Below are 20716 nucleotides of genomic sequence, written 5' to 3'. Positions count from 1 at the left end.
GTATGTGTGTGCGCTCGAATTCGTCTTCTATACTTGTGCGCCAGTTTCTGTATTACACTGTTGAAGTTAAGTGAGTCATTCTGGCTCATCTTTACTTTTAAAGAGAGATGTATAGGTTGAAAATTAGGTCTACATATTAAAATACATGTATTTAGGTTTAGTATTGGGTTTAAGTTCTACTGAATGTGGACAGAAAGTAGTTCCTATTATAACTGTTCACAATGTACACAAATAAAATTGGAGGAGTGGACACAATCTTATGTTCCAATATCAATACCAGCAGTGATTGAGATAGTATGTTTTTTGTAATTTGTGTGCACCAACCCCCTTCAAGGCTATAAGCGTGATGGTGCATGAATTTACGGTAAGTTACACTGATTCTTGGTTATTCATTGAGCAAGAAAACTGAAGAAAAGTCGATTAAGTTACAAAGAAGCAGCAGAGTCATAAAACACTGCTACATTTAATTTCACTTTTCACACACTAAAACACATATAAAAACACACCTACGCACAAATGCACGCAGATGTTGCTTGAGAATGCTTTATTGAAGCCAAGTACACGCTGTACTGCTACTGTATTCAATGCGGGCACTCTAGAGTTATTACCTCAAGTGGGATGCAGAGGGCAAGGTGTTGCTTTGAAGCCTCCGCAACAACACAAACATCCAATCGATAGCTGTCACTTAAAAGCAGCTCAAAGTGACTGGCTACATGCATGGCTGCTGATGCACACTAATATGCACACGCACACATAGAGTTGCTTGAACACAAGCACACTCGCAGGATGACACAAACACACACACACACACACATACTGTATGTATAGTCTCTGTGAGAGGAATAAAGAGAACATGAGCTGCCATATCATATTTCCTGGTCTGGCTCTAACAGGAAGGCTGTCAAGATAAAAGGACCATCTTCAATCAGTTATTACAGGATGGTGCTATGGTACTACTGCTGCTACACTACTGTAGCCCTAGTGATTGTGTTTGTATGAATGTGTGTGTGTGTGTGTGTGTGTATGAGGCAGGATGCTCCCTAACATGGCCCCCCTGCGGAGGTCTAGAACTACAGTCGATGCCACCTCAGGCTACGTGCTGCACAAAAGTCTTCAGTGGAGAGTAGAGATAAGGGACTCATTACAGTGCGTGTATCGAGGTATCAATCATCCATGCATCATTCATGCATTCACTGTCAAATTATGCTAATCCTAATTACTTGTGGGGAAATTACCATTCTTTATCTGCTAATAGTCTGGATTGTTTGGGGTTTCCTACCCACTATACCCACCACCATCTTCCCCAATATTTCCATTTTTCACATTCTCATATTCAGTGCTAATGATCCCATTTTGCACCGCATACAATGGAATAATAATGCCCTAAGTATGAATAATGAATCAACGACAAGTCACGGAGCATTACAATGGTGTGTGGGGCAAACAGTGTAATTGTTTACGTCCTTGTGAGTCATCAAGAAGAGTTCTGAAACTGCTGTTGCACATGGGTGATTAATCATTGTGGTTACACATATGTTAATAATTCGTACTTTGCATGTATACAAGTAATTATGGTTAATGGAGGAGATAGATGGGCCACTCCATGGACAAATATGCATAACAATGCCTGTAATATGATTCTTATGATTCATGGTGCAGCTGTAGTGCCGCATCACGTTCCGTCCTATAGTATGTGTATGCTTTTGACCTCGCTCTGCCTTCGAACTGTTGATATGTGTGTGTACAAATGTCTTACTGTAAGCTCAGACTTTTTTGTCTTTGTATATATGTAAATAAGTAGTATCTAATAAAGCAAAGATTACTCAATTTATCAATTACTCAATCAACAGAGAATTAATTGACAACAATTTTCAGAATCAATTAATCAGTTATGTAATTTATTAAGGAAAAATGCCACACATTACCTTTTCTTTGAGTTTTTGCTGCTTTCCTCTTTTTTTATAGAATTGAATATCTTTGGGTTTTGAAGATGTCACCTTGGGTCGGCAAAATAGTGATGAGTAGTTTTCACTATTTTCTGGAATTTACTATACTTAATGATGAATCAGTTAATTGTACAAAAATAATGGACAAACTGACTGTTACAGTGACACAGACACTCTCACACTGAGAAATCACAGTTGTTGTTTTTTTACAATACCAGTCAAAAGTTTGGACACATTTCCTGACTCAAGTGAGAGGGAAGGTGTGTCCAAACTTTTGACTGGTGCTGACACGTCCTTCAAGACACAATTCTGAAAGATCAACCCACGTACATAATGAAAAGTTGTTGAAATACTTTAGAGCATGTACATTTATAGATGTCTTTGGTCCATTTTGGGGGTTTGACCAGCCCTTCTGCCCTGCAGGGAGGGTGGGTAGTGGTTTTAGGAGGCTGTGGTGAGCTGTGCAAACATTGAGGGAGAGCACAGGGGTTTTAAATAGTGAGATGGCATCCATGACTAACTGCGGCCAAGCCAAGACCGCCTTGGTCAAACTCCAAACCCAGAAGAGAGCCTCCTCACTGGGATTGCATTCCTCTGTCCTCCTCCATTTATCCTGCGCCACCAGTGGCTGACTGATGATAAATTTTGTGGCTTCCCTCCACTAAACCGTGCGGTACTGTGTGCGTGAATGTGTGAGTACAAAAGCTTGTGTGTGTGATCTCCAATGTTCTTGTTTGCGTGTGTGGTTATGTGAGTACACACGGGAGGATCATAAATATACTGTATCTTTCAGTCAACGCATCCCACAGAGAAACATCTGCAATTTTAAATGTTGTATATTAAAATGTTAGCTTTGGGCTACAAACTTCTGACCACATCACTGCCGTCAGAGCATTAACACCACAGAGGAGTGACAAGTTATACAGTAGGAAACACTTCTCCATTACTACTATAGCTTCATCTACACTCAACAACATATAAAAGAAACAACTGTGTTTCCATCTGCAAACACAAAACAACTCCAAATTCATGAAGTCTGAATGAAATTAGCACACACATGCAAGCAAACAAATGGTCACTCTTGCTTAAAATCTTCTATATGCACCCACAGACACAGACCACAAATCTTAGAACAACTCAAAATAAAGATCCCTCATTTTCTTGTCCAATGTCGCCATCCTGCCTGCTTTGCGCTTGGAGACAATACCCATTTGTTGTAAAATAACTCTCACAGAGGGCTCTTTTATATTAGACACTGGCAAGGAGATAGCAGTACAGGCAATTAACTTATCAACTCTGCAACATGGATTTATAGCTAAGGCATTCATCTCGGGCTGAAGCAGCCAGCCTATTGGCTGTATTGTATTTCTTGTCATCTTCTCTCGCAGGTGTAGTGTCCTTGTCAGAGAGCTGCAGTCGGAATCTGCAAAGGGCAGAGTGCCAGGGCTAAGGGCCAAGGAGGCCACTGGTAGCTCATTGTTCTGAAGACAAACAGAACACAAGGTTGAAAAAAGAATTCCTCAACCAATATCTGTACAAGTATTATGGATGAGTTCTGTATCATAGCCTTGCACCTACCGAATTGATGCATATTGCGAAACTTGTGGATGCAAGTGTTTAACATTTATGCTAGCAAGACAATTTTTGTAATTCCAGAGGAGCTAATTTTATAGTGAGTGCCAAACCACACTGTAAACATTTTTATCCTGAGGCTATTTTGGCAACATTGAAGCAGTGAAAAAATGTGAACGCTACATTTTCACAGGTCAAATATTCAAGTATTAGAACATATGGGCTCGCAATAATCATTCCTCCCTATCTCAGCATTCCTTTCTTCTTGATTTTACTCTTCATCATTTTCTTCCTTTTCCACTCTCTTTCCTTTTGTTCCTTAATTAATTCATATCTATTCACACTCATTAGCTATAGCACAGCGCCATATGGCTTCAACTACATTTTCAGCTCTAAATTCAGCGTGACAGTTGAGGCAGTATTTAAACTATGTGTGTTAGTTTAGAGGAGAGGCATGCAGTTATGTTACAATCCAAACTGTGGTGTTAAATTGGCATCAAGGCAAATGGAGTCTGGTTTCATCATCAGCATTACCTCTGAGCTCTCTGGAGATAAAAGATTACCTTCTAAATGTCTAACTTGGCTCACAGAGATGAAGAGGCATTCAAAAATAAAGTAGTCAAGCATCTAAAGAATATCTCCTCATTCCTGCCATTCACTGATTTAAACAAACAGGGAAAAAAAAAAGTAAACTGCAGACATGGTGTTCATTCAAATCTAAAAATGGTATCACCGCTCAACTCCCCGGTAGCTCCATCAGCTTGCTAGCTTAATAGCAAAGCCCCGACGTGTTTGGTGCAACATGTGAAGAGCCCTCGAGAAAGGTTTGAGACCTGAAGGGTGTTAATTACTTGTCAAGAGGTTGTTAAAATGAGACCCGTGGCAAAAAACTGAGTGGCTATACAGAACCCCCACACGGATATCTCAAAGAACACACACAGAGAATCACATAGACAAGCCAGCATGTATAGTCACACAAAGGCACTTACACGGCTGAGCACTAACACTTACAATTGAACAAGCAAACACAAACTGGTAAATGCCAGCATATGCACGCATGGAGGTACACACACACACACACACAAGTACACATGTTAACATACTGTATATTAATAGAAATTCAAGTGTCCCCACACTTGCACACACACACTTTCACGTGCACTTGGGTTAGAATGTCAAACAACCTTGAATAGCTGCTCATTATGGTACCCGTTGATGTGAAAATGCCACAAGCAGTACAAGCACACTTTTACACAAAGAGCAGGTGCAGGCCTTTTTTCACACTTCTCTTTCACGTCACCTATACAATATCTTAAAATACCTGCTCCTTCTTCATGCCAGCTATACCTGGAAATGACTCATTTTAGTATTCATGCTGGGTGCCATCTTGCGCATCTCCATGTTATCCCCCATTTGAGCAGCAGTTCGTAATAAGCAATGTAATCAAGTCAGGTACTAGGCCTGAAAGCGCCGCCAGCGAGATGAGAGGACAGGCTAAATATTTGAACAAAGCCGGATCAATGAAAATCAAGCGCCCTCGGAACATGGGGAAAATCTCCAGGTAGAGACAAACATTAAAATCTGGACAAAGACAAAGTGTCCCATTCCTCTGAACAACTACGCAACCTATTTCTTTTGTCTAGCATCTGTTAGTCATTCATGAGGAACGGCCTGGCCGCCCTCAGCTAGTCTTCCTCTTCATTGCGGTTATGATTTATGCCTTCCTTAACTAATCAAGGGTATGATCATTAGTCAGGGATGTGCAGGGGCCAGGGCCTTGGCAGGTCAGTGGAAGGCTGTATCGCTCATTGTGGTTCCCCCGCCATCCACCGGTTAGGTCCAGGATAAGAGATGACTGGAGGTACGCCCCCTCACCTTCCACCAGTGCCCTTTGAGGCATTCGTCAACAAACAAGACACGAAAGGGTGCTCCGGGATGCGTTGTGAAATGGATTAAGCCAAAGTCTGAAGAAGAAAGCCACGGTGGTGACAAAAATCTGCAGATTCCCAAGAGCCTGTTTGTACTTTGTTGAAATTTATTACAGATTTTTCTGTCTTTGTTTAGATCCAGATGACAGACAGTCAACAGTAACACTTTAGAAATGAACAAATTCCCCAAATTCAATCTGTATGCCAAAATAATCTTGGGAAACCTTGGTCTATTTTGATCTGTGATTCTGTGGCTGCTGGATCTCACCTCCACCATGAGCTCACACACATTAAAAATACACACACATATACAGACGACAACCACACTGCATGCAGAAACAGCACAGGAAGTGGAGGGGGTACAAAAGGTCAGAACTCAAGGAATGCGGCGCTGATGGCCCGGCTGCCTCTATTTACGACAAACTTGGCCAATCAGACGCCTACTTGGTGAACAGCCAACTTGGAACTTACTGGAATGGAGATTGAGGAGGGGAGCAGCAGAGTAGAAGGGGTGGGGAGTGTGTGTGTATGTGTGTGTGTGTGTGTGGGGGGGGTGCTAACAAAGGCTGCGGGTGTTATCCACTGAGGTTCTGCATGCTGAATCTGTCCAAATCAATGTGATTATCCCTCAGCTATTGCTAATTAGAGTCATTAATACGCAATGCAAGCAGGAAATGGCACAAGCTCTCTCTCCCTCTCTCCTTCAGCCGATCTCGCCTCTTTCTGGAATGGCTTTGAGGGAACAGAGGCATTTGGAAAAGGTCCGTTGTTGGCTGCACTTCAGTCGAGATTCTCATCTGCACATAATTCACTTTCAAAGGGCAGAGGGGGCGGCAAAGAGAATCCTTAATTGAGCCGGCACCGTGTACAACATAGACAAATGTTTATATCTCGGCCCTCTAATGAGAAACCAATAACGGATGCACCCCTCCCCCACTTCTCTCCCCCCCCTCCCCCTCCTGCCCAGCCCACCCCAAATACACAGATACGCATGACAATGAAAAACAGGCCTTTTCGGAGAGCGTCACCTCATTCATCAATAGCCCTTATGCTTGGAGTCATGCAATACTCCAGTCATGCAATACTGCAGCAATAAATCTGTTTTTATAGAATGTAACATTGCCTATATTTCTCCATTAGGCTGATTCTGTGGTAAGGGCAAAGGATGCTTCAGATTGTAATGGTCAAGCTTCTGACAGGCTTTTAAATTGCACCATACGGAGGCTGCATATGCAGCCCATCAAGGCAAGATTGAGTATTCAGTATTCAATATTCAAAAGACATGAGGTTTAATGTGTCCACATTTTAGGTACAGTATGTAAGGACATTCTGCCATAAATTCACTATTGTTTTAAATTTTTAAGAACAGGAAATTAGCGTATTTTACATCAAGTCACCCACATAACAGAGTAAAAGTGACAGTAATTCTTATAAGATGTGAGTTTATGTAATGCCCTTGTGGGTTTTTAGCATCCTCATATAAAATGGATGGCAAGTTACAGGGCAAAGAAATGAACAACAACAAACTGCCAAACGCACAGCCACAAGAGACTATCTTCACATCTCATCTATCTCCCACAATTCAGTGCGGTGGGCCGTCGCGGCAGAGCGCCAGTCAGGCCGGTGAATCTCGGCACAGCCTTATCTCCCAGCGGCGGAGGAGGAAACGGAGGTCCTTTAAAGGGCTGAGGTCATTTCCTCTGCCTCCGGGCTCTGGCAGGAAAAATAAAATGTCTCCATTCGGTCAGCCCTGCTTTATTTCAAATGCCGCCGCTGCCTTTTAAGAGGCCCTTGTGGGCATGGATGGCAAATGAGCGGTTTTGGGATCTCGCAATCTATTCCTTTTCTCTCTCCCTTCTGCCATCCTCAATCCCCCAATACGCCTCTGATGCAAACCCCAAATCTCTGCTGTATTTCTACAGTAAATGTGAAAGTGCAGAGACAGATATATAGATAGAGTGTGAGAGCAAGAGAGAAAAACAGAGACAAAGGAGGAAAGGAGTAGCAGAGTGAGAGTGTGGAGGAGCATGAGAGCCAGAGAGTCAGATGAAGAGCTGAATGCCTCCTCTTACCCACAGCGCTTGACAGCCCTAAAGCCCTTTCACAACTTCCTGTTCCCATTTCTCTCTGAACTGGTTTAGCATGTGTGTGTATTTATCTGCATGCACAGTTTGTATGCATCTCTTATGTACCCTTGCAAGAGTACGAATGTGTGTGTTTTTGCCTGGGAGCTTGTATGTGTGTGTCATAGAGTAAGGTAGGGAGCGAGGGAGTGAGTCAGCGCTGGGAAGATAGAGAGGCTCATTGAAAGGCCTGCGTGGTGCGGTGGTGGAGGAGAGCAGCCAGAACAGGCAGACAGGCAGGCACACATGCTGTGATGTTGGGAAGAGGATTGATAGATCTGTTGCATGGTCACTGCTGCTGCAAGAGCCTAACACACCTCAGGCAGATGGATGGGGAGTGCGTGCGGGGGGACGATTAGTCTTTGTGTGTGTGTGTGTGTGTGTGTGTGTGTGTGAGTGTGCCCTTTGTGTTTGAGTGCGTGGGAGAAGTCTATTACATAGTCTTGGTGTGTAGTTTTACTTCAAACAGGGCTTTACAGCACTTATACACACTCGTATTCCGAGGGCAAATATATAGATAGATGTATGCTTGTAGGGAAACAATGTGTGTTCATGTATGTGCGTGGGCACCACACCTTTGTCGGTTTGTTTACGCAGGAAATTCATTTCCCTAACACCTGACCTGTAAGCGCAGAAAGCGTCATTGCTGTTTTTCTGCTTTTCCACAACACACAGGTTCCACTCCCACGCTCACTATTTCACCTCACATATCACCAGCTATCCATCTTCCCATCATCTCTCACGTACTCACTTTTAATTAATCTCATAGGTGCTTTATAGGTATTAAAAACAAAACACTTCTGCCATAGCTAGGTACATTTGATCATTTAAAGAATAGTGAAATTCAACATCTAGTATATTAACACATAGTGCAGATGCATGTAAAGGTGGCTATATACTGATTCAGGTTGTAGGTGCAAGTAAATAAGCTGCAGTTGCATTTATCATATAAAACTAAAAAATGTGTTTTTGACCATTTTTGTGCAGCTTTTGCTGTCTGTTGCATGTTGAAATATAGTCATCAAAATGTCACTGGAGCAAGACTTACTGTGTACATGGTCTAGAGATGTCTAAAAAACTTTTCAACAAAATATAGCCCAGTTCTAATAGTCAGCTGCTTCAACAATAGACTTCAACTTCGGAAAAAAAAAGAAAAAAAAAACCCCATCAATCCATAAGCCTGTGTGTGATTACATTTTAATTAATTTCCATGGAATCCACATGGTTAGTCTAAAATTATAGGTTGTGGCAATTTCATGTGTTTTAGATTTTGAAAAAAAAAAAAAAAAGTAATTCATCTGATTACAATGCTGCAAATCATTCAAATTTTGCAGATTCATAATCATAAGCTATCAAACTCAAGGTTTATGAGATGCCAAAACACTGCACAGTGGTTTATAATAATATGAGAAAGGAAAGTTAATTTTTTAATCTGCCTTATTTGTAGAATTGATCATACTGCACCGATACAAAATATAATAAAATTACACAATATTAAAATGTGTGAATATGTTTTAGAAAGAATCTTCTGATATATAAAGTCAAACAAATTCAAAAACTGTTTTGTAGTTATGAAATGAAGGGAAGGAGAAAAAAAAAAAAAAGCAGAGTAGAGAAGTTAGTGAGTGAGTACGAGATATGCTATCCTCTTTGTTTTCCACTGGCTGATTGTCGATCTTTCCCTCTCGCTAACTCACTCTCAGAGATGACTGGTCCTGATCTCTTCTCTCACATTGTTTTGGCAGTGCGCTCACTGAGCTGAACTAAACACAAATAACACAAGGGGGGGAAGAGAGGAGACGGAGACGGAGAGGAGAAGGAGGAGAGGGGATGCTCGGTGTGTGACGATGGCACAGTGGTGATAAGCCGCCGTTCTGACATTTAAACAAGTGTCGGGGTCAGCGGGTCAGATGACTGGAAACAGCGCATGACTAGATCAGGGCGATGTGCCGCTTTTGCTTTGTTACCGTGAGCTGAGACGAACGCCAGTCCATCAGGCTTCGATACACCTGCTTGGCTCGTTTATGCTTTGATACCCGCTCACCTTTCACGAGACGCTGACATACTATGTATGGGTGGAAAAAAAAGCGGAACTGTTGCAGAAGAAATGATGTTTTTGTGAAGTTTCTCTTCTCCTCAATTTGTCTTTCAAACACTAAAGAACTGTAATTTTCTGTTCAAGGTTACTCAGCTCTTTCACTCACACTCCTTCGCTCTGCACATCTCACCTCTGGCCACCCCTCTCTCTCTCGCTGGGTGCAGAGCAGGACCATCCTTTCCACTCATAAAATACGTCTGCTTATATTTGCTTTTTGGCATCTCAGCAGTGCTGCATTCCAGGAGGGTGACTTATGGGAAACATGGTCTCCCACACAACACGGTGCCAAGCAGAGCAGATTTTTTTTTGCACTGTGCATAACTCAGGTCAGCTGGACACGGTGAGGGATAACCTGTGATCAAGCTCGATCACAGAAATTGAAAGAATTTCACTTTTTCCTCTTTTTTTCCCCCCAGTCTCAATCCACCTCACCTCCCTCAACTCTGTCTTTCTCCTCTTTAATCCACCCTGTGCTATGTCCTGTGACCTATAGATAGATCCTTCCTACTAACATGCATCCAGTCTTGTCTTTAATAGCCTGCAGGACTCACAAAAAAATAGACTGTCAAGATAATCAGCCTTCTTTTCTATCCTCTAAAAGGCAGAGGTTCTTTTCCTCAACATTTTGACCCAGAGCATGCCTTGCAGGATAAACTCAGGTGTGGAGCAGGGTTAAGAAGGCAGCTTCACCTTGAAAGGCCACACTTCAGAGCCCGGGAAACCACAAAAAGCAATTAAAAGTATTGATGGAACTTCAATAGCTCTTAAACAGTGCTGCCAGACACCTCGGGGCAAGTAGCACACTAATCTTTTTTTTCCTCATCTCTCTATCGCTCTCGTCTCTCCCTCACTCTCCTTCTTTGACTCTTTTTTTTTTTTTTTTTCACTCCAGACTAAGCTGGTCTTGATTACCAACTAAATGCACACAAAAGAAAAACAAAGTGAAATGTATTTACAGCCATGTGAAGCAGGTGGCTGAAGCAAAGTGAAAAGCCAGAGAATGCGAGTGTGACAATGATAGTAATTAAAGTTTATCTAATCCCAGTTAGCTTGTTAGCTCTCTAATTGGTCCAGTACACGTGTATGTTCAAGCATGTGTGCTCCAGAAACAATTTCAAATGAGCCGCTAATGTTATTGCTGCATGTGCGCACCATTTACTGTGCAGACACTAATGGACCTTTTACAGAAACACACTTTCCAAAAGATTGTCTTTCATATGAGAAAACAGGAAATCGAAGAGGAGATAGGGAGGGACTGAGACAGCGACTGCTTGCCTGCTTAACCTCAAAGCAGGGCAGCGCCATCCAAGAGCAGGTTGTTTACCCGAAGCCTTCCTGCAACTGATTTACGGTGCAAGGCTTCCTCGGCTGATGTCTAAATTTACGCGGGGGCTTGGATTGCTGTTCCTGTGACAAGACACAGTCTAAAGAGTGATAGCTGGCACGCTAAAACAGGGTGGGTGTACAAGACAGACAAACTTACCTTTGCACTGGTTGGTGTTCTTATCCAGAATGGCCTTGGTTGACACTATTTTTCCATACCTGTAAAGACAGAGAAACAGGAGATGTAGCGTTTCTGATTCAGAATAACCTAAAGGACCTTTCACTTGTGGGGCAGTTCACTACAATTGCCATCCCATGGTTAAAGTAGATGTCTTATTTTCCATACTCTCTGCCATTTAGTTGCAACTAGCAATTTGCAAAGTAGCACAAATGTCAAAAGCCACTGGAAAGAGAAATCACTTGAGGTTAATAACATTATGTGTATGGCTGACTTCAAATGAATGTGCAGCCCTCTGACATTTGAGCGAGTCACTGAACATTTTTAAAAGGTCTAAAAGCACACAAGCACATTGAACCGTTTTAGAAGATAAGTTGTTATATTAGTATAAAGTGCAACATTGAAATTCTGATGAATAACTTTCACATCTGAAAACTACATCATTAACAAAATAGTCTTTCACCAGTGAGATAACCCAATGACAATACTAAATTATTTTATTTTGGAATAATCAGGTTGAACATCTTTTGAAACAGTGTGGCAAAATTTAATCTTTTCACTATTCATTTGCAAACTGAAAAAGTGAACACATTATGAATGTTTCCTATAATTTTGGCAATTTCTATACATAAAGCAAAGCAAGAATTTGTGATACAACCTATTCATATAAAGTGTAACTTGTGTAAAATGCAATATTTAGCTCTACGAAACCCAGTACAAAAAAAAGAAATTGACAAGAGATGAAAACTACAAAAAGTCACCAGTGTGACTCCCTCAAAACTGAAAGGTGCGACATGAATTTATTCCACAGTTGTGTATGCACAGTGGGTTGCTAAGAATTTTTTGGAATTGAAAGACTGACCTCACTGACTGACTGACAGTGAGTTATTCTATCTGCTTGTCTCAGCTAAAACTGCAACAAGCTGCATTGTGTGGAGGGTGAAAAGCGTCTTAGCACTGTAAGTACAGTATGTTTGTGCCAATCTGCATGTGTGGATATACTGTGTGTAGCTTTATGTGCGTGAGCATGTGTGCAACTGTGCGTGTGCAGCTTTGCTTGTACGATTACACTTGTGTATATGAATTCCCTGTGTGTTGAATGCACATCACCGTGAGTGAGCAGAGGAAAGACAGCTACACTCTGTATGTTTGGCGCGCACACACACACACACACACACACACAAACACACCCACACACACACACACACACACACATTCTGTAGGGAAGAAGCAGTGGTGCATCCCGGCCCATATTTCACCAGCAGGGGATAATTGTGCCATTTCTCAACGAGTGGCGGAGACTCTATTTACTGCATGCTGCGGTGGGGTGGGTGGTGGATATGAACTGATGAGCTCCAAGAGGAAAACTACCAGCTCACTCACACACACACACGCACACACACACACAAATACAGATACCGCATGAGTACACACACACATACTCACACACATACAAATATGCACACACAGAGGCAACACTCACCAATCAGAGGATTGTCTCTCCTCAGCAGATAAACAGGCCATTTTAGCTATAGGGAACCATAATCCACTGCAACAGAACAGGACTAACGTGCAATGTTTGATCACACTGAGACACACTCAAGCATAAGTACACAAGATGAACATGGAACGGTGATTGTTCATTTGATTAGAGAACATGCAGAGCTGGGTTTACAACTGCAGTATTTCAGTGTTTATCGAGATGCAAACTGAAGAGAAAATGGTATATGTGATTTTAAATCAAGACAGAGATATTTATTGTGATTTGATTCATTTTCTCAAAATGTTAGTTGAGAAACCTTTCATAGATAAAAAAAAAAAAAACACCCTCAAATACTGTGATGTTAAAAGAAATACTGTTGGTGCTTTATGAACCAAAACACCTCATATAAGATCAGAAAATTATATCACTTAACTATAATGCAGCCTTGAATCCTGTAAAATATGAAATTTAAGATTTTATTTAAGATCCCAAACAGTATGATACTGAATCTCATATCACACTATTGATATTGTGTTGATTTTCCAAGGTCTACATGCAAGCCATTGAACTGAAGCAGTCACTGAAGGTGATTGTGCATGTGTGCGTTTGTTCCTTTATTCCTTTATTTTCACGCAGGTGTATGCCCTGCTTCAGTAAAAAATTTGTATGCTTTCAGACTGGGAAACAGTTAAAAAGCTCAGTACTTTTGGCACAAATTGGGGAAAAGTTCTCATTAAAACTTTGTTTGGACTCTGGGGAAACAGGAGACAGTAGCTTTCGAATGCCAACTCATCACTGCTTGCCTCATTAAATGTTAAAGATGGCTCATCAATGCATCCTATCCGCGGTCCAAATACACACCACAAAGACACTGCAGCGAGATGAAAAGGCGAGGTGGAAGGAGCCAGCTTCGTGCCCATAATGGAGACATATTGGAGACGGATGGAGAATGTGATCAGCATGTTCATGTATGTGGCGTGAGTGTGTGTGTGTGTCTGTGTGTGTGTGTGTGTGTGTGTGTGTGTGGCTGTGTGGACGACCCTGCTGGCGGCTCCTTCGCCTCTCTGCCAGGCAGGCCTGGGGAGGCTTTGATGTGACAGAGGCAGTCCCTGTGAAGCGCAGGTTTAACACTGTGATGCTGTGGCCGGGATGCAGAGCCTGTCTCCACTAATCCTATTTCAATCACTCTCGCAGCCTCTTATCTCTGACTCCGCTGGCCCTCGGCCCTCCCCCCTCCTCACAAATCTTCTCCTCTCTCCTGCTCTCTCTCTCTCTCTCTCTTTCTCTCTCTTAATGTCTCTCTACCATCCTCTCCATTTCCCCTTCCCGTACTGTATCCTTCATTTCTCTCCTTTTGTCTCTCTCTTTTTCTCCTCTTTCCCCCTCCTAATAGGAATCTCATGGCAATCATTCTGATGCAATATCGGATCAACCCTGAGAAAAGAAGACGCCAGAAATGAAACCGCCTATAAAAAATAGAGGCTTTATGAGCTATTTTAAGCTGACGAAAATGTACAAATTGTGTTGGATGTAAAACATGTCATTCGTTTGACAGCTGTCTGAGCACTGAAATGCGATAAAATTGAAGCTGAGCTGAGGGCAGTTTTTAAGAGGGCAGCAGCATGCACAGTGCAGTGACATCCCAGCGCTGCATTACTTTCTTTCCTCGCTCTCTTGCTGGATGAAACGATCCAGGCGTATTCCATTTCCGTCATCGGAGCTGGGAAAGTGAAGTGGCTCTTTGCTGTACGTGGGCAGAGGGAGAGCTGGCCAGAACCACAACACGTCACTGTGGTGTTGCTGGTACACAGAAAAGGCCAGTGCTGGAACGGATGGACGGACCACCCAAGTGCTGTACTCAGATCTCACCCTCAGCCTTTAGACACACTCTACAAAAGGTCTGTGAGTGTGTGTGTGTGTGTGTGTGTGAGTCATTACACAACAGGATGTGTGTAATGCTTTAGACAGTAGGTAGATGAAACCTGAATCGGGATCTAAGACCACTTACTGCCATCTGTACTCTCTAAAGGTCTTTGTATAAATGTCTGATGAATGTGTGTGCACATGTACCTACATATGACTGTCCATCTGTGGCTGCAGATGCGGACCTGAATGTAGCGGATATCTACCATTTGAGAAAACTGATTCCTTCTTCTTTGATGAAGTGACTGCATAAATTAAAGCTAGTGTTGCAGCTAAAGCATCTCAAGACCTTTGCTCACAAACTCTGACCTTTCACCAGACATTTGGATGCCTGACAGTCCCCAAGCCATCTTATAGAAAACATTTAAACATTTATATAACAGGAGAAAAGATGTGAAGAAAATGAATAACATGAGGAACAGGCTCGACTTTCCTACAATCCAAGGAGGCCTATTCAGCACCTTTAAAGCACCTGTGCAGGGGGATAGGGCAGGTGCGTCAAGGCACACTTTAGAGAGCAAATCAACTTCAATTTATCACCTCCTGTAGGTCTTTATGCAAAATAATTAGCGGAATGTATCTGAAAAAGAAAAGGTGCAGCCATGTAGGAGCAGCTGCAGCAGACACCCATCATCCAGATTTACTATTCACTCTGTGCAGTAAATATTTCCCAGAGGGGTTTCATAAGCTGAAGAAATACACAATTTAAAAAAAAAAAAAAAAGTGTAATGATTATATTGGTGCACAGAGCAGCATTCAAATTATTATTTTGACCGATTAGTTCAGATCGTGACAACCTTTACACCAGTTTATCATCGACAGTGATAATAAGTTTGCAGGATGAGCCAGTCTCTAGTAAAGTCCAGTTGTTCCAGACATCAGTGGTATAAAAAAATGCTTGTGCAAACACAGTCTGTCGGCCAATTTTAGTCAGAGAAACAGCTGCAAGATGATTGTGACATCACAGGAAATAGCCTGTTATCTTGTTTTTAGATTTGAACTAATATTTGCCAGCCAGTGGAGTGAATTATCTTTTTTATTGTTCTTCTCCAGAATAATTTGTTTACATCAATAATCAGGAAAAAAACCCCAAAACAAACAAAAAAAACAAAACTCTTTTTCACATATTTTACATATGGTGAAGATTCCACATATTCTAGTACCACTGGAGATAAACTAAAAATTTACACGATGTGTTTCATTTTGTTAAGTCTTTGATGCGAATGCAAGAGACAGGTGTCACTGTGGCAGACACATAGAGAGGACAGAGCAGAAAGAAAAACGAGGGAAAAGAAACATGACTTCTTTATACTTTTATATCAAAGATAAAAAGGAGAAACAGGATGCAAGAAGGAGCCAAATATAAAGAGGATGACAGATAAAAATGGAAAATCTCAGGCAAACAGCACACACACACACACACACACACACACACACACACTCTGGCATTCATGCAGAAGAGTGAGTGAAAAAAAAAAATAAAGATAAAAAATAAAGAGAGAAAGTGCATTTGTGTGCATATGTACTATATATAAATGAGTGTGTGCATGCGTGACTTGTCACTGAGAATCAGTAGGGATCATCTTGCTGTGTAAAAGCAGTGTGTGGCAGCTGCCCTTGACTGTCGTCCCCTGTCTTACAGCGGCTAACGTGTCCCACAGCTCGCACATTTACGTGGCTCAGACAGAGGTTAGGCCTCCTGTCCACTGGGCATCTTTTTGGATGGAAATATTAAACAGATGCTTTTGTGAAATGTTGTTGCTGCTGCAGTTGCTATGCGACTACTGAAAATCTGTGGGGATCTTGCAACCTTAACCATCAATGTATTTTTTTTTTATTTCTAATGCTTTGCAGTCTGAGTGTGAATGACACGGTGAACTGACAACAATGTCAGGGACATACAACTGTTATATTTCAGATTTTCCCGTATCCCACCGATGTTAGTGATTGCATTTCACTCAAACTGTCTACAAACAACTTTTCAGATTCAGATCTCTTTTCGTTGGCATATGTTCTGATCCAGAATTTGAAATGTATTTGCTTTTGGGTAGTTAAAACTGAAAGTTGTCTTTTATGATCAGAAGCCAGCTGTTTGATCCACTGTTTATACTGTAAAAAACTTGCACTTAGAAGAGAGATTCTCAGAGGATAAAGTGTGATGACAGTTGGAAATGGGAAGGACAAAGTGAAGAGAGAGTCGTGCAGGATAAGACACAACGCTTTCATAACTGAGAAAGATGAAGGACATTTTTTTTAAGGAATGAGTAAAAGAAGAAGAAGGCTGATGAAAGTAAAGGTTTGTGTACAAAGAGGAGGACAGCTGGACATAAAGAGAGAAATAAACAGAGGACAAAAACTATCCTGATGGACACCTGGCAGGGAGCAGAGCAGCTGCTCAATCCACCACCACTGAGTTTATATCAGTGACTTCTTCTCCTGACCTCTGAGCTGACAGTTTGGTGGGTTATGGTCTTTATCTATATCCCACAATGGAGACTATGATTTATTTTAGCAAAGTGACAACAAACATTACTTTCAACCCTCTGCTCTGTTGTCTCAAGCACAAAAATAGTTTGTTTGATCAAAACTATAGGTTGTCTGGGTTGGTTATTCAAATTAATTGATATACTTATGTCATACTTTACACTAAAGATGTACTGTAAATGGTACTATTCCAATATACTAATGGGAAATGGTGTCTAAATTAAGCTAAATATAAGCATTACAGTATAAATATAAAAACACTGTGTTGGCAAGGATGGGCAGCAATAAATCAAAACCCTTCAACAAATTGGATAATTCCCTTTTGGCATTAGTACTCTATCTTTTCCTTGGCAGAATTTCATCAGGTTTTTTTAAGGTGCTGGGATTCCCTCGTGTTTTGTTGGCGAATTTACTCTGGCAACTGGCAAATGTTTACTTTCGAACCTTTAATGGCTCTATATGTGGGAAGGATGTTGGAACAGAAAGGTAATCCAGCCATAAGTGGTTGTTCTTTCGTTTCTTAACTCTTCTTAACTACTAACAAATGTCACATTCTTCGGACAAAAAACAAAATTGGCAATGCCGCAGAACATCTAGGAAGTTTGGGTATCATAATATAAAGTATAATAATAGAAAAACAACACAATCAACATGCAACTTGAAGTTTATTCTTTCCCTACAGATTTGAGAGACCACAGTGTCTTGGCCAGTGTGTCATCACATCTGTCTGTTGAAGTTGGCCATGGTCAAACTTTCTGTGGTCATTAGCTGTCATCAACTTTTTGGATTTCAAATTTTCCTCATTTCCCTACTGATGTGATTCCTTTTTATGACCATTCATTTCACCTGGCAAGTGTGAAATGGATGACAAGTTGATTAGAACCATTCAAAGATTCCTAGGAAAAGATTATAGCTGCAAGCTGCAATAGAGCGGCTAGACACCAGTGAGGCAATTTATAAAAGAAAAGAAGGTGATTTAAAAGTTTTAGCATGTGTTAAGAATTCATTGTAAGAGTTAAATTTAAAACTATTCATCCTCGCATTAAGGGGTTTTCAATGAATTAAAGTTTTAAATTTCAGACTGTTATAGAGTTTCCATGAGTTTAATTGTTCCCAGAATTTAGTCTGTGTCACTTTGGATGAGACTGGACCAATCTGTGTAGTCTGTTCCATTTGTATTACTTTGAAGGCTCATTTATATCTCGCTTTGCACATTCCTCATGCATAATCAATTACCTGCTCATTGTCATTATGAAATCCATATAACACTCAAAATTTTTGCCAAAATGATACATTTCAAGTTAAATGGAATTAATTCATTACACTTCCTTCACCAGATCTTCTGCCTGCGAAATTAAGGGAGCGGTTTTTAGTGAGTCATCAAGCCAAATGTGAGTATGGGTCAGAATAACACAAGTGAATGCCAACGCTCAAACTCTGGTATTTGGCAAAAAGTTGCAAAAGCAGCAGGAGAGCACTGTTTGAGACCACCAACTGGACATCTATAACATCACGTAATTGGAGATTTTCAGCATCACATCATGCATTTAAACCAGAGATTTTTAGCGTCATGTCAGGCATTTAAACAGGAGATTTTTAGCATCACATCGTGCATTTAAACTGGAGATTTTTAGTGTCATGTCGGGCATTTAAACCAGAGATTATTTCTGCGACTGACAGTCTCTTGTCTTATCTCTTGCTTGTGTGTTTATCGGAATGTACAGATTTGTTTGGCTGAGTAGCATCACGTGGGATGATTTGCAATTCATGCAATTGGTCTGTGAGTTTCCTGGGTTGCTGAACCAGTGCAGAACCAGTGCTGAACCAGTGTCGTAAAGGCTAGAGAAGCTGCACCGGTTAAAATAGAAACGCGCCGTCAAAATTGAATAATCCATAATAATTTATCGGTTATAATGAGTATAATGAGCTTGCACTTGACCCTGCACTTCTTTGGGTGCTCAGCAATACACCCGCCAAGTGTGAAGTAGATCAGATGAACGGCTCTCGAGATATGCGAAGGACATACAGACAGACAGACAGAGAGTCCTTGCTTTATAGTTAGATGTATACACGCTGTAAAACACAACCAATCACACAACATTGTTGAGCATAGTAAAGCCTGAACACACTGCAGAAACGTCTTGTTTAATTCAAGATGTACTATAATCCGTACAACAACTGGAGCATAAAAACAATAAGTTACAGTTTTATGGAGGATTGTGTTCCTGACTGTTTCCTGGCTGGGAGCAGTGACTTCCTGGAGTTGTAGCTGGTTGACTGGCAACCTCACAGGGATGACATGATTCCAGGATTTGTTTTATGTTTGGAAAGAGCCAGGGTAGGTATTTCCCTTTGTTTCCAGTCTAACCAGCTGCTGACTGTAGCTGCTGTAGCTTCATATTTAACAAATATGGGATTCATATTGATCTTCTTATCTAAATCTCTTTTCTCTTCTATGGTCACCTTCAGAGAATCTAAGTGGGTGCTCTGTCCTGGAGAAAATGTGGATTTTTGTGCCCTTTTTGCATGACCCTGTCACCCCTCTCCTGCATAGACTCTAACCAGTAGACTAAGGATATCCATGGGTAGTGAATTTTTTACAGGATGCACACATAAAAAAACAACAAAAAACTGAACTGAAACTGTGAAGCAGGGTAATATGTTTGTTACAGTGACACAAAGCCCGAAGAAAGCTTCAAACTGAGAAAGTGAACCACGCACTGGTAGAGTGTGTGTTTATTGAAAGTGTGCATCAAGAAAAAACAAGAAAACGACAATAACCAGCAGCAGGGATCATTAGCCTGTTGTTCTGAGTGTAGCTAGTTACCATCTCTCTCCTTCTCATGCACACACCCTGGTCTTCGTCAGAGCCAGCCTTGCAGAATAGCCCCTGTTTGTTTGGAAGTGTCCAAGCTGTCAAACCCACATGCTATGCACTGCTGTCTGACACGCACAAATGAACACATCTCATCGGTGCTGGTGCTGCTTCTGTTTTCTAGATACTATTTCAGATGAAAGGGAAAGTCAGTAGAAGGAAATGTAGAGAAATGAGAAGAGAGGATGGAGGAAGGGATGGAGGGATAAAGCCGGAAAGTCCAGAGATCTCAGGTTTTGTCCCTCACGTCAATCAGTCTTTTTGTACCAGAGAGTCTGCTGCTGCTTCTGTTAGAGCTTAAAAATTGTCCTCCGCTGTATACGGCTGGAGTCAGATAAAATGCAAAACACAGTTGGGGGGGGCCACAGAAGACTGTTGCACAGACCAGCATGTTACAACAGCAACTGGATCAGTTGCTATGGTTATTGGTATGCTATTAGTTCCTGGAGGCAAACTGAGGTGAAATACAGCTAAGTACACAGAAGACTGTGTGTATTTAAGCCTAAACTAAAACTTAATAAGAATGTGATAAACTAAAGATGCTTTAAAAAATATATTGTTAGAGCCTTCACTGTTAACAGAGTCAACTTCAGTGCAAAAGTAAGAGGGAGGCTCTTTCCAGGCACTAAATAGGCGAACTGTCTACGTGTCATGTATACAGTAATGGGGGTATAAATAATTCAAAAAATAAGCCTAAGGCCAAATCAGCTTCTCCGCTCGCCCTCGTTCTAAAATCGATGTTTGGGGAGGAAAGAGGCGTTGCGTTTTAGTTAGTTTGGCCCG

At 41.4% G+C, this 20716-nt stretch overlaps 1 protein-coding gene across 7 annotated transcripts in view; it reads right to left on the bottom strand.

The window, feature by feature from the left end:
* Positions 1-20716, bottom strand: part of rbms3 (RNA binding motif, single stranded interacting protein) — a 299179-nt gene that overhangs the window by 129834 nt on the left and 148629 nt on the right. For all 7 annotated transcript variants that reach the window (XM_044336701.1, XM_044336707.1, XM_044336702.1 and 4 more), the window contains one exon: positions 11151-11209. In XM_044336701.1, the coding sequence (XP_044192636.1) occupies positions 11151-11209 (59 nt within the window). The remainder of the gene's footprint in view (positions 1-11150; positions 11210-20716) is intronic.

This window comes from Thunnus albacares, chromosome 19 (assembly GCF_914725855.1).
Source record: "Thunnus albacares chromosome 19, fThuAlb1.1, whole genome shotgun sequence".
Classification (NCBI taxonomy): Eukaryota; Metazoa; Chordata; class Actinopteri; order Scombriformes; family Scombridae; genus Thunnus; species Thunnus albacares.
This window is presented reverse-complemented; position numbering and strand designations above follow the sequence as displayed.